The 12854-nt window shown below is 64.1% G+C and overlaps 2 protein-coding genes across 2 annotated transcripts; both read right to left on the bottom strand.

Moving 5' to 3' along the window:
• Window positions 1–4729: 4729 nt before the first annotated feature.
• LOC145715876 (G-protein coupled receptor 35-like) lies at window positions 4730–6144 on the bottom strand. The gene is made up of 3 exons (XM_081815286.1): window positions 5721–6144; window positions 5215–5673; window positions 4730–4788 (listed from the first exon to the last, which is right to left on the bottom strand). Exons 1-3 carry the CDS (start codon window positions 6142–6144, stop codon window positions 4730–4732), a joined length of 942 nt encoding a protein of 313 aa, XP_081671412.1.
• On the bottom strand, window positions 4956–12672 carry GPR35 (G protein-coupled receptor 35). Its single transcript, XM_031017481.2, is given in 7 exon segments — window positions 4956–6214; window positions 7263–11363; window positions 11366–11410; window positions 11413–11520; window positions 11523–11865; window positions 11868–11992; window positions 12654–12672. Coding segments are annotated over 6 exon segments (672 nt in total). The 3' UTR covers window positions 4956–6214; window positions 7263–11331.
• Between the last annotated feature and the right edge of the window lie 182 nt (window positions 12673–12854).

Raw genomic sequence — 12854 nt, 5'->3', positions numbered from 1 at the left:
CCCCCTGAATTTGCACTCCTGCAGCCGGGATCAAGGACCACATTCTCTTTTTTTTTTTTAATTTAATTTTATTATGTTTGACTGCCGGACCAAGAGCCATCCTGCACAGGCTCACTGGGCTCCTGGGCAGAGGCCAACAGGGCAGTGGCAGGCAGGCTTCCAGAGGCTGCGGTGGGCTGAGAAGGGGGCAGCTAGGAGTAAAAATTGGAGGAGAGGCGAGAGGAGTGTGGCAAGTGGGAACCTCGGTTAGCGTGTCCGGTGGCCAGCAGGGGGAGCTCTCGTGCCCAGCACTGGTTGTCAACGGCAGACCCAACAGGTGACAATGCAAATTGGCCAGAAAGAACACTAATACGAGAAGAAAATAGTTTTATTCAAGCCCAGGTTAGGACAGCTGCCCGCGAAACACGATCTTCACAGGGAAGAAAGTGTTCCAGACAATGAACAGTTTTTACCTAAAGAGCCACAAATCAGTAGGTCAGAGGTACAGTCTCGTAAAAGTTCAAAAAGATTATAGACTGACACATGGGCCGGAATCATGAGTTTTAAGGTCAAGGAATGCCGGGAGGAGCAGCACGGATCCCTATGTTAAGGACGAGATGGTTTGCCTTTAGGCTGCTCACTCACAAAGCAGGTGTACCAAGGATGCTTGGTGGGCCATAAACCAGGTTTGTGGTTTAAGCAAAGGTTATATACAGTCATGCTGACTTAAAAGAAGTCCAAAACGGCGTCCCTTGTGCACCCGGGCTTTAGAGCGGTTTTCGCTCACCGGAGGAAGAGAGGGGCCGAGCAGGTGGATGGATACCTTCCGGTCCTAGCAGGCGGCAGGAAGGTTTCCTCCGCCCCCGACAACAGCCCAGCCAATGAGAGACCGTCACGTCCCAGCCAATGAGAAGCCGCTACACACGCAGCTCCCAGCGTACTCCAATGGACTTCTGGTTTAGAAGGGCCCGCCCCCTCGCCCACCCCCGCCCCCCCATAAAAGAGGGTCTCTGCCCTGGTGTCTGGACTCGCCTGCGGCTTGCGGTGGGTCTGTCGTCCTGGCTTGTCGTTCTGTGCCATTCTCAAATAGATCCGTCTTTTGCTGGTAAGATAACCGGACAGGGTGCTCCTGGGTGTGTGCTGGGTGTGACCGGGCCAGAGGGCAGGGACCCTAGGTTTCAGTTTGGAAAATGGCAGGGTGGGCACCTCACTATCCAGGTGCAGCTGGTCTGGGAGGGCTTGCAGTCCCCTCTGGATGCCAACACTTTGGGACGCCAACTGTGTGCCAGGCAAGTTCCAGGGGACTTACACACACCACCTACTCCTTGCTGGGGTCTGAATGGCCCCCCTCCCCAATTCCCGTGTTGAGATGGATGGGATTAGGAGGGGGGAACTTTGGGAGGTGAAGAGGTCATGAGGGTGGAGCCCCCACAGAGCAAGCCGGCCCCTCGGCGTGAGGACAGCGTGAGAAGGCCGGCCGCACCAGGAGGCACGGAACCCCGACCCTGACGCACCCCGATGCCTGACCTCCAGCCTCACAACAGTGAGAGAGAAATGCTTCCAAGCCACGCAGTCTGCGGTGTCCGTGACAGCGGCCCGAGAAGACTAAGCCAGTCCTGGAGCGGGGGACCCCCGGGAGGGTCAGGGGACCGCAGGACAGGACTGGAGCCCCAGAACCCTGCCCTGCGCTGGCTGCTTGGCATTGCGGCACCACCTGCCCCCCCCCCCCAGCACCCCGCACGACCTGTTTGCACCTTGGCGTCCCTGTTGACTTGGGTATTCCCTCCATAGATTACCTAAAACCTCAGTCCTGGCTGGCGCAGCTGAGAGGGGAAGGCAAGTCGGGCAGGGGTGGCGGGTCTCCCCAGTCCGGGAAGACAGCACCTGACCCTTCGCCCCCGGCGCCCAGGGCTAAGGGCCGCCCCTCGTTCTCTTTCGGGAAGAGCAAGGGATTGGGCCAGCCAACCCCAGCCGCACCCAATGCGCAACCGTTAAGGGGGTTGACCCGGGTCAACCCACCAGCGAGGAGGGAGAGGGGGCTGGCGGGCTGGGCGGGGCCCTGACTGCTTGGCCCCGCCCCTGCGGGCGAGCGCGTGAAGGCTTGTGGAGCAGTGCCGAAGAGCTCTGCTGAATGAAGCGCAAAGACGCCAAAGCGGATACCTGGGGGTGGGAGGTGGGGGCGTGTCCCTGAGACAGAGGGGACACAGCAGGCCCCTTGGTCAGTCCCGCCCCCTTCTCCAGAGAGCGCTTCCCTGACGGCAGAGGGTCCCATCTGCCTCCTCGCTGCCTGGGTCCCCTGCCTGTGCCTGCCCCCGCTTCCTCCTGGCCCTCACACCCCTCCGCGCCTGCACGGGGTCACCCTAATTCCGGGAAGCCCCGCTCGTCCTCCTTAGGCACGCTACTGTACAGCACTGCACTGAGGCCTCCCATGGCTGGCGGTCATCGAGGTCCCGCACTCCCGTGATGGCTTGGACACTCCATCCCGATCCCGGAACCCATCACAGTCCCAGCCCCCACCATGCCACCCTGGTGCCCCATTGACGTTCTGGCCCTGCCATCCAGTCCCCCACCTGCAGCACGGCCACAATCCCCACTCCTCTGATGCAAACCCCTCTGGGCGCCCCCCGCCCCCCCGCCACCTTCAGAACACCCCCCAAGCCCTGCATCTCCCCTGCAAGGCCCTCTGTGATCCAGCCTGGCCCACTTCCCAGCCTCTCCCCTCCCCGCTCCTCCGTGGGACCCTGTGAGGCTCGGGGCGCCTAGACCAGTATCTGCCACATGGCAGATCCTGTATACCTTGTTGGTGGATAGGTCAGCACTGGAGCCCCTTCTGCCTCAAGCTGGAAAGCGATGCTCAAGGTGTTCAGGAGACTCTGGCAAGTTCCCTGTTCCCCATGCTGGCCCCCCAGCCTGCTGTGCCCCAACACTACCCCCAGGCTGGGAGGGCCTGGGTCTCAAAGGGATCAGCCCTGCAAGCTAGACTCCAGGGGGCTGCTCCTGGGGGGAAGGGGCCTTAACGGGGTGCTGGAGAAGTGGGTGAGCCCACGTGCCTCCCACGTGTTTGCCAACAGCTGGAGCCCCAAGGAGCAAGAGCCCTACCTCTCTGGACCACCACACACATCTCCCCAGAGTGGGACTTGGGCTCCCTGGGTGAAGGGCAGCACTGGCCGGGGAGGGTGGCTGCACCAGTGGGCTCAGAGGGGGGTGGCTGCCTCCCTGAGCCAGGCTGCACCGCTGCCCTGAGGGTGCTTGGACAGGTGGAGATGGAGGATCGGGCCTCCATGGGTCGCTCCCGCTCAGGGTTCTCTTCCAAGGCACCACAGGCCAGTCTGCAGAGAGGGAGCACCCCCAGCCCATCAGGAGAGCGGTGGGATCCCCTTTCACGAGCCCCTTCCCCGTGCACTGGTGGTCAGGGTCAGACCAGGTAGGGTGGACTTCATGCCCTACGATTTCTGTGTGTGGGAGGGGGAGATGCGGCCCAGGCCTGACTCCCCCCTGTCAGCCAGCTGGCTGCCCCAAGAGGACGGAGGGGCCGTGACTGTGGCTGCCTCCTGGCACCGCAAGAAGCTCTGCACGTGGGCCCCGGACAGGACGGCTGCTGGAGCGGTGGCCACGGGCAGTGATGCCACCGTCAGCCTTGGCCACACAGACGGCCTCTCTGGCGGCCCGCCGACTGGCCATCCTTGACCGGAACAAGGGTGTGTTGCCGGTGGGGGGGAAGGTGAGCCTCTGCCAGAGGTCAGGGAGGCCGGGGAGGCCCCGTGAGTCCGGGTCTGCAGGCAGCAGAAGGCCGGGGCATTGGTGCGCTCGCAGAATGGGACTGACCACTGTGCAGGTACAGGGCCCTGCTGCTTTGTCTCAGAGTCAGGACGTGCATCTCCGTCACCTGGAAGCTGGTGGCACTGCAGCTAACAGGTCCAGCTGGGGCACAGCCTGGAGGCCAGCTGCTCTCGTTCTGCCTGTGTGGCCAGGGGCATGCCCAGGAGGGCCCCCAGACTGCCCTGCCAGGCAGACGGCTCTGAGGAGGCCGGGGCAGGTGGCAGGGGTGGGTGGGAGAGGGAGAGGGGAGAGGAGCAGGGTGGAGGGAAGGGGACAGGGGTCTGGGTCTCCCATTCTCCCTCTAGTCACCTGAGGCTCTTGGGAGCACCTCCTTCTGCTTCCTCGGGCCCAGTTTGGGGACCCCAGTCTCCAGCAAGGGTCCCTCAGGGCTGTGTCCTGCCTCTGCTTCTCAGTGGAGGTGTTTGTGCTGATCCTGAAACTCCATTCCCAGCTATGCCCTCGGGCCCCAGCCCAGTGGACACATCCTGATGGCCAAGTGTTGTGGGGAGAGCCCCTCCTGTCCCCCGCTAACAGAGCGGCCATCAGGCCCCTCAGCTCAGCCCGCGGGTGTCCACGGGCCTGGCCCAGAGTGGGAGGATGGGGGCTGCCAGTGGTGCTGGGAGGTGTGAAGTGTGTGGTGGGACAAGGGGCCCCGAGAAGCACCCCAAAAGTAAGGACTGGACCTCTATGATGCTCTTCAGAAACACAACTGAACATTTTTTACAAAGGAATGTCTTTGAACTTAATTAGTGGCTGTGTCTCTGTAAACATCCCTACACTTAGAGCCTGGCGTCCCTCAGCCCTGGGATCTAGGGGTTTCTGTCTGCAGTGGTTACAGACCTGAAGAGAGACCTTGGAACTTTGATAGATTTTGGTGTCTAATCATAATCTATAGGTGACACAGAAAAATGTGGTTTTTTAAACACCCTCCTCAGTACTTGCCAAGGAGTGCTACCTGGGTACTCAGAGGGTCCTTCCCTTCCTGAGTACCTGCAGGGGTGGAGCATAGAGGTTGGAGGTCAGCCTGGCGTAGGTCAAGGTCACCCTGCATCCTGGAGCTTGAGGGCTGGGGTTGGGGGAGGGGGTGCACGCTGCGAAGGAAGCAGCCCAAGGGGCTAAGCCGGCAGAGCTGGGAGAAGAAAGATCTGGTGGCGATCTGGTGGTGATCCTTTAATTCCTTGCTTAAATTCTCCTTGCTGAGCAATAGCCCCATCTCCAGGACTCATAAATCCAAAGTCACACTGTGAGCAGGGAGGCTCCTTCTTGTGGATGCCATGGAGGAGGGGAAAGAGTTGCCTTGTGGGGGACCCAGGGGGCCCTGAGCTGCCTGCTGCAGGGCCATGTGTGGGGCCCCTCCTGCATCGCTCTCCTCAGCTGCCCCCCGCCCCCCGCGGACGGCCAGGTCAGGGTGGTCACCTGCAGGAGCGCCCCGCATCTGTCCCCGGAAAGGCCAGGGCATTCTGAGGATGGCCCCCACCTCTTCCTGGAATTCTGTGGCCATAAAATAGTAGCTGATGGCATCCAGGTAGCAGTTGGCGTTGGCCATGCGGGCGGCCACCTGGACGAAGTCAGTGACGCTCTGGACGGTGGGGCAGGCTGCACTTGTCCACTTGGCCACAAGCTTGGCCATCAAGGCCACGTGCAGTGGGAGGAAACAGAGCACGAAGGTGGCCAGGTTGGTGGCCACTACACAGCGGGCTTTGAGGATGCGGCCAGACTCCTGGGGCGGTGCCCGCGTGCGTTCGCGGAGCAGACGCCAGAGCACCTGCCCCGAGCAGAAGCTGAGGATGAGCAGTGAGAGGAAGAAGAACAGCAGGGAGAAGGCAAGGGTCTTGGTGCCCCGGTTATGTCCCTGCCCGAAGCAGAAGTTCTCGTCTGCGGGGAGCAAGGACGCTACCAGGGCCACAGTCCCAAAGACCAGCAGCCAGAGGGCCAGGCAGGTGGGGGCGGCCTGGCGGGGGCCCGGGCCCGCAGGGGAAAGCTCAGGGCGGTGTAGCGGTCAACGGCGATGGCCGTGATGAGGCACATGCTCATGTAGGTGTTGACATAGTAGAAGCTCTGCAGAACCCTGCACAGAGGGCCCTCCTGGTCCCCCTGCCCCTGGCCCAGCATGTGCAGGACTCCGGGCAGGCTCAGCAGCAGCAGGAAGTCAGCCACCACCAGGTTGGCCATGTAGACGCGGGTCTCCGTCCACCTGCGCAGGCGGCAGCAGAACACCCAGAGCCCGAGGCCGTTGAGCGGCAGCCCCAGAGCCAAGATGAAGCAGATGGAGACCCTGGTAACCTGGGACAGGACGCGCCCGCCCGGGTCAGCTATGCAGTCATGAGAGCTGTTCCCGGAGGCCATCAGGGCACACGGCCTGACGGGCGGTGGGGAGCCAGTGGGGGCTCTGGCCACGCAGGGTGACCAGCTTCACCTGGGGGCAGGGAGGGAAATGCCGCTGTGGTCCCGCCCCTCCTCTACCACCCTGCTCTCTGTCTCCCCCCCTCCCCCCTTCCCCCACTTCCAGTTACAGCCCCAAGGCCTCCTTCTCTTGACCCCAAGAAGCTCCACTGAGGCCACCTCCCCTGCCCCGTCCAGAGGGACTAGATTCCAGGGTGTGGACAGTGGCCCCCTGCCATGGAAGGGAGCTCTGTGGGGGCTCCTCTCTGGGCTTCTCCACCAGAGGCTTTAGCTCAGCCCAAGACCTCTGCCACTCTACTCCCCCCCACCCCGCCCCCTGACATCCTGTGGCCCTGTCCAAGGACCATCGGCCCATGGCCCATGGAGTGGGGCCCCCATGCCCCTCTGGCAGGGGCCACAGGCCAGTCTGCAGAGAGGGAGCACCCCCGGCCCATCAGGAGAGCAGTGGGATCCCCAGGCTGACCCTGTCTTCTCTCCTGACTTTCTGTTGGTCTCCCTGCTTCTGTGTCTGTGTGTCTCCCTCATCCCAGCCACCCCTCTCTGCCCTCCCTCTCACTGTCTACCCTCCTCCTTGGGGCCCTCCTTTCCCCTTCCTCCCACCAAAAGCTCTTCCCCTACCCTACCCCCATCTCCCCCATTCTCTCTCCTCCTCCTTCTCTACCTCTGTCCCCCACTGCCCCCCACTGCCTCCCCATCTCTGTCCCCTGGCTCTACCTCTGTCCCCCACTGCCCCCCACTGTCGCCCCATCTCTGTCCCCCCGGCTCTACCTCTGTCCCCCACTGTCTCCCCATCTCTGTCCCCCGGCTCTACCTCTGTCCCCCACTGCTCCCCCCTCCCCACTATCTTACCTCAGTCAGAGGCTAACTGTCCCCTCAGCCTTTGCCCTATGCCTGCTTGGGCTTGGAGCTCGGCACGGTCCTCACGTGGGAAGCCCGGGGCCAGATGCAGGCCAGCCCGGGGCCCTGCTCCTGCGAGCCCTTTGTGGTGGCCAGCAGGGTGAGGGCAGGACAGGGCTCATGGAGGGGACAGCAGGGGGACGGCAGGCTGTGGGTGGACTCACCAGTCTGGGATGGCTGGGGCCTCAGGGCACTGGGCTGGGCCACCCTCTGCACAGCCGGACCCGCTGTGTGCCTGGCTCTCTCTGCATCTGCCTGCTCTTCGTGACACCCTGCACAGCGTTACTTCCTGACCACAGCCCTGGGCCGCCTCTGCAGCTGCCCAGAGCTCAGGGCTGGGAGCGAGGGCGCCCCCAGCCTGCAGAGACCGGCCTCACACGGGGTGGAGGAGGGCCTGCGTGCGGCTTCCAGGAGGCCCGTTTTGGCCAGGTGGTGCCCCCCACCTGTGCACGGTCCCTGGCACCGGCTGGGGAGACCCCGGACAAGAAGCCTGCCCCGTTCAGGGCTGGAGGACCCGGAGACCCACCCCCGCAGCCTCGGGGGGCTGCAGCTCAGGGGTCCAGGCACCCGGCCTGACAGGGTGGCAGGTGGTAGTGGATGCTGTGGGGTGCTGCTGGGGTCCCCCCATCATGACCAAGGCACACGCTGCCAGAGTTCACAGCCCAAGGCCCCTCCAGACTTGCCTTCAACAAGTGGTGCGTGCCTCAGAGGCAGCGCATCCATGGTAACCTGTGTGGTCAGCTGCGTGGTCTTCTCTGCACAGAGCACCCCACGGGCACAGAAGCTGCTCCCTCGGCCCAGTCCGCTTTGCCAGCCCCGTTATGGGTGGGGTTCCCAAGAGCACTCCCCAGGATGCCCCTGCGTGCAAGCCTCCATCTCTGAGACTTCTGGAAGCTTGGGAAATGGGGGCAGTAGTTTCCTGAAGTACTGACCTTCCGGTCGGCTCGACTCTGCCTTCCGCTGCCCCCTCCCTGCGGTGCCCCAAACCCTGCCCTGCAGCTGCAGGGGGCTGAGCTGGAGGCTGGGCAGCAGCCCCCACACCCCACAGAACCCCGTTCGCTCTAGCACTGTCTCTGGCTGATACACCCTTGCCCCGTAGAAGATGGGCACGTGTTCTCAGGAAGAGTTCCTCTGGGGCACCGCAGCAGGTGGGTCCCCGAGAACAGGAGACCAAGGGCAGCTCTGCCCGCTGATGGCTGGCCTCCCTCAGACTACCTTCTCCCGAGACCTGCTGCGGCCAGGCTTCAACCCCCAACAGGGACAGGAAGAGAGAGCCTTCACCGAGAAGCAAACTGCCCCAGAGGAAAGAGCCAGAGACACCAGACATCGCCGACGACATACGGCCTAGTAGGAATCAAGTGACGTGGCCTCCCCAGGAGCACCTTGCTCTGTATGGAGATTCCTGGACGCTTACATCCTGCCTCTCACCCAGCGACCTGGTCAGACGCGGCCTGGTCCTGGGCAGTTCTCTGGGGCCCTCCCCGTTGTGGCTCTGCACTCCACAGCCACGCAGACCTGTCTGCTCCTCGGAGATCGCACACGCCACCTGCCTCTGGGAGCACCTCACTCATCTGCTGCTCACACTTCCTCTGGCTACTGCCAAGCCCTCGGCCGTACCCTCCAGACCCCCTCCCAGGTGACTAGGGTGCGCTACAGGCCAGTGTCCCTGGCCAGAAAAAATACCCTAGGTGTGATCCTCGCGGGGGGAGAATGAAGCGGTGCCCTCCCACATTCTGGGCCCTATATTCCTGTTGATGCAGCCGCAAAGTGAATCCGCTTTCAGGTGCCTGTGGCTTGCTAATTAACGGTGAGCCTGGACCTGCTCCGTGTGCCAGACTGGCCCCTGAGGCCTCTGGGCCAGGGTGGGGGACGTTAGGGAGAGGCTCTTCCACTCGGTCCGGCCCAGCCCAGAGGCCTCTCAGAGTGTGTGGGCCATGATTCGGGTTCAGAAGTCCATTCTTTGGATGCTTCCCATCTGTGATTTTGCCTCTGCTCCTTTTCTCGTTTCTTCCGGAAGTCCGTGCAAGTCCAGCCGCCTGCCCTTACTGGGAGCCCGGAGAGGCCTGAGGGACGGAGGTGCGCACATCCCATCTCCCAGCCATGGACGGGGGCCGGCAAGGTGGGGCAGCGTGCACCTCAGGAGGCTGGTGACCTCGGAGCACGGCCGGCCTCCCCACCACCCAGCAGCACCAGGCCGCCACCAGGAGACCCCGCAGAGGTCTCCGCCGCCCACCCTCACTTCCTCCGCCCCTGCAAGGACAGCCCTGGCGGGCGCACGCAAAAACATGACCAGGTTCAGCCCCGACCTGTGCAGGTTCCAGGGCCCGCGGAGCCCAGAGCGAGGTTCCGAGTTTTTAACCCAGGCTCTGGGAAGCTCCTGTCACCCGCCTGTCAACCTTTGGTCTAAAGCTCTGTTCCTCCATGGCTGCTCCACACTGGCCACTGGGCGTCCCCCTCCCCCCACAATGCTGAGCGGGGGGCAGGGGGCGAAGCGGAGCCCCAGGCCCTACTCTGCCTCTCTCCCTGGATCCCCAAATCTGGCCGAGGACGGCCTTGGACGTCTACACCCGGCCCTGGCTCGCTGCTCAGCCCAGTGGTCATCCCACCCTACGGTGAGAAACCTTCTCCGGAGTCTGTGGTCCCTTGGAAAAGGAGAACCCTGGAGGGTCAGGGCAGTAGAGGTCACGGCCTAGGAACTGTCCACTTGGGCATGCCCCTGGAAGGGCAGGGTTGTGATGAGAGGCCGGGTGCCGGCCTAGGAGGTGCCGGCAGGAGGACGAGGGTGGGGAGCACTGGATGGGGTGAGGGGTGTGGGGGGTCGTGGGGAGCCTGGGAGGAGGTTGGGGCTCCTAGTCCCAGGGCCGGCGCCTGTGTGGGGGCGCAGGATGGGGGCAGGAGAGGGAGGTGGTCTGCCTGCGGGGGGGCGGGGAGAGGTCCATCGCAGCCTTGCCCTTGCTCACACCTGCCCTGCTCCTCTCAGCCCTGCTCCACTGGACACGCCTGGCCATCTTTATGCTTTCTCAGGACAGAACGCGGCCCGCCCGGCCCTTGGTGCACGTTGGTGGGCAGGGTAGGCACTACCTACCCAAGGTGATAAAGGGAGGGGGTCCCCAGCGGCGGCGGGGGAGCATCTGAGCCCCAGGCTAGGACAGCAGTGGATTCGAGCTGCACGCGCTCCCTGAGTGCCCCACCCCCGAGCAGAGATCCCCTGAGTGTGGACCTCCCCGAGCATGGGCCCCTCTCAGCAGCGCCCCCTGACCCGGGGACTTGAGGACTGCCTCAGCGGCAGGCGCCTGAGGCCAGGACAGGGCTGCGGACAGGGCTGCCCTTCTGGCTCTGAGCACACGGGCGGAAGAGCAGGACAGGGTGGCTGTCTGGTGCCCAGGCCCAACTTGGACCGGCACCAGAGGGGGCCTCGAGAAGGCTCTGGTGGTTCCAGTCTGAGTGCAGGGAGGCCGAGGAGAGGTGGGTGCAACGCACACCAGCCTGGGCATCCACACTCCTGCCAGGCCCTGAGGCCACCGGGCAGGGTCTTCCAGCTTCCCTGAAGGAAGCCCGAGGGGAGTGTGCCCCTTGACAGACCCTGGCCTGTCACTGCACTTCCTCACTGCCCCCAACCCACCCCCAGCCTAGTGCAACTGTGCAGCCCCTATAGGGGGTCGAGGGGTCCTGACCCTTCCTTGGCGGGAGGAAAGCGGGCTGTCAGCGTGGCCCTTCCGGGAGCTGCAAATAGCCCCCGCGAGACCTGCAGATGGCTGGGAGCCCCCAGGTAGAGAGCCCTTGAGAGCCGTCTAGGAAGACACCCCAGCCCTCCCACCATGAGTGTGGGGAGCACGTGCACACACGCACACAGGGCCAGGGCCAGGCCTGGGGCCAGCTTTGTTCCAGCCCTGCTGCAGCGGCAGCAGAAGGCTGCCCACTGAGGCCTCACGGCACAGAGCAAGCATCTACCCCAGTGCCCAGGGGTACCGGACTCTGGGCGCTGCAGTGTCGGCCCCGTCCCAGGGCTCCTGGGATTGGCCTCACCCAGGCCTCAGTCCTCCTGCCCTGGTCCCGACCCTCTTCCATCCCAGGGGTCGGGGTGACACTACCGCGGGGTCTGTGGCCGGGTCCTCTCCACCCAGCCAGGCCCCCTGCACCGTGCCCAGTGGCCACAGCGAGTTCAGGGATGCCCCAGCAGGCAGGACCTCCCAGAGAGCCTGGGACCTGGCCCACGTGCCCACGACTGGTCTCCTAGGCGAGGGTCGCACAGAGAGAGTTCTGGTTCTGTGGACCTTGGCAGTGGGCATCGAGGCCAGTGAAGATGCCTCCCGAACTCCTTGGCCATGAAGTAGTAGCAGAGGGTGTCCAGACAGCAGTTGGCATCTGAGAGCTCGCCCGTGATGCAGAAGGCGTAGCGGATGGCCGCGGTGTTCAGGCCGCCACGCAGAAGGGCGGGAAGCAGACCACGAACACGGCCAGGTTGTGGGTGGCCCTCCGGGTCGCTTCTGCCTGGTCGGGGCTGGCGGTTGGCCTCTGGCCCAGGGCGGTGACCACGCGCAGAGAGCAGAGGACCAGCACGGCCCGCGGCAGGAAGAAGCCCAGCAGTGAGAAGGTCGCGGTGCTGGAGCTGCTGGAGAAGCAGAAGCCGCCCTCCTGCGCCCCCAGGGCCCAGCGCAGCCCCAGCAAGCTGGCCACCGGCACCCAGAGCGCCGTGCGCACGGCCGCGGCCTGCCGCGGGGAGCGGAGCCCCCGGGCGCACAGTGGGTGCCGCACGCACAGCCACGTAGGTCCACAGCGATGGCCGTGACCAGGCTGATGCTCATGTGCCCGTTGGCCAGGTAGATGCCCTCGGAGAGCTGGCAGAACAGCGTGTCTGTGGTCCTCCCCTGCAGGGAGCGCAGGAAGAAGGGCCCTCACAGTGAGGGCTCAGCAGCCAGAGGCTCTGAGTTTCCTGCAGGGGGAGGTGGGGGGAGGGCAGCAGCACCTGAGAGCACCGCTTCCTTCCTGATGCTGGGATCAGTCAGCTGCCCCACCCTCGCGGAAAGGCGCCCTCCATTCTGCGCTGAACTGCCTTTGCAATGACCTGAAAGAAGCTTGTGGTGGCATTCGGGAGGCCGGCGCACGCCGCAGCCCCCGCCAGCCTTCCCTGCGGTCTGTGGGGCTCCCTGGGAGTGGGAAGTCGGGCAGAGAGTGGGGTGCGGGCCCCCGGTGCCCGAGCGCTGTAGAGGCCTCTGGAGCCGGGACCCCACACAAGGAATCCGCGGGCTCCAGCACGGTTGCGTGTGAGTGAGACGGAAGTGTCGCAGGACAGGCCCCTGTAGCGGGAATACGGCCCTCAGACACTTCCTATTCTGGTTTCTCAAATCCTGGTCACAGCCCACAAAGTGGGTTTCAGAGTCTCAAACGAGGTGGGGGTCCTGGCCCTGGAGGATACCCGGAGTTACTCTGCATTTGCTGCCCGTGCTGGACGCCCCCCACACTCAGGGAGGAGGGCTCCCCTTTCCAGATCATCATCTCCACAGAGCTCCTCCATCGGTATGCTCCCCTGAGGTTCCAGACCTCATCATGCTCACCCCTTCTGAGACCCTCCATCATACCCTCACCCCCGCTCTGAGACCCCACCACCACGCTCACCCTTCTGAGCCCCCACCACGCTCGCCCCTCTGAACCCCCATCACACGCTCACCCCTCTGAGACCCCGACCACGCTCGCCCCTCTGAACCCCCATCACATGCTCACCCCTCTGAGCCCCCCACCATGCTCGCCCCTCTGAA

This window comes from Leptonychotes weddellii, chromosome 3 (assembly GCF_054177405.1).
Source record: "Leptonychotes weddellii isolate Sample4059 chromosome 3, ASM5417740v2, whole genome shotgun sequence".
NCBI classification, from domain to species: Eukaryota; Metazoa; Chordata; class Mammalia; order Carnivora; family Phocidae; genus Leptonychotes; species Leptonychotes weddellii.
Note: the sequence above shows the minus strand (reverse complement) of the source record. Positions and strands in the feature narration are given on the sequence as shown.

Bases quoted from the DNA above. Each gene is read 5' to 3' on its own strand.
- LOC145715876 (XM_081815286.1), bottom strand. From the start codon at position 6,144: ATGGCCTCCGGGAACAGCTCTCATGACTGCATAGCTGACCCGGGCGGG. The intron at 5,674-5,720 runs GCTGGTCTTTGG...TGCTCCCCGCAG, and splicing joins ACCTGCCTGGCCCTCTGGCT to ACGAGAACTTCTGCTTCGGG. The intron at 4,789-5,214 runs GTGACCACCCTG...CCACCCCTGCAG, and splicing joins GATGCGGGGCGCTCCTGCAG to GTACTCAGGAAGGGAAGGAC.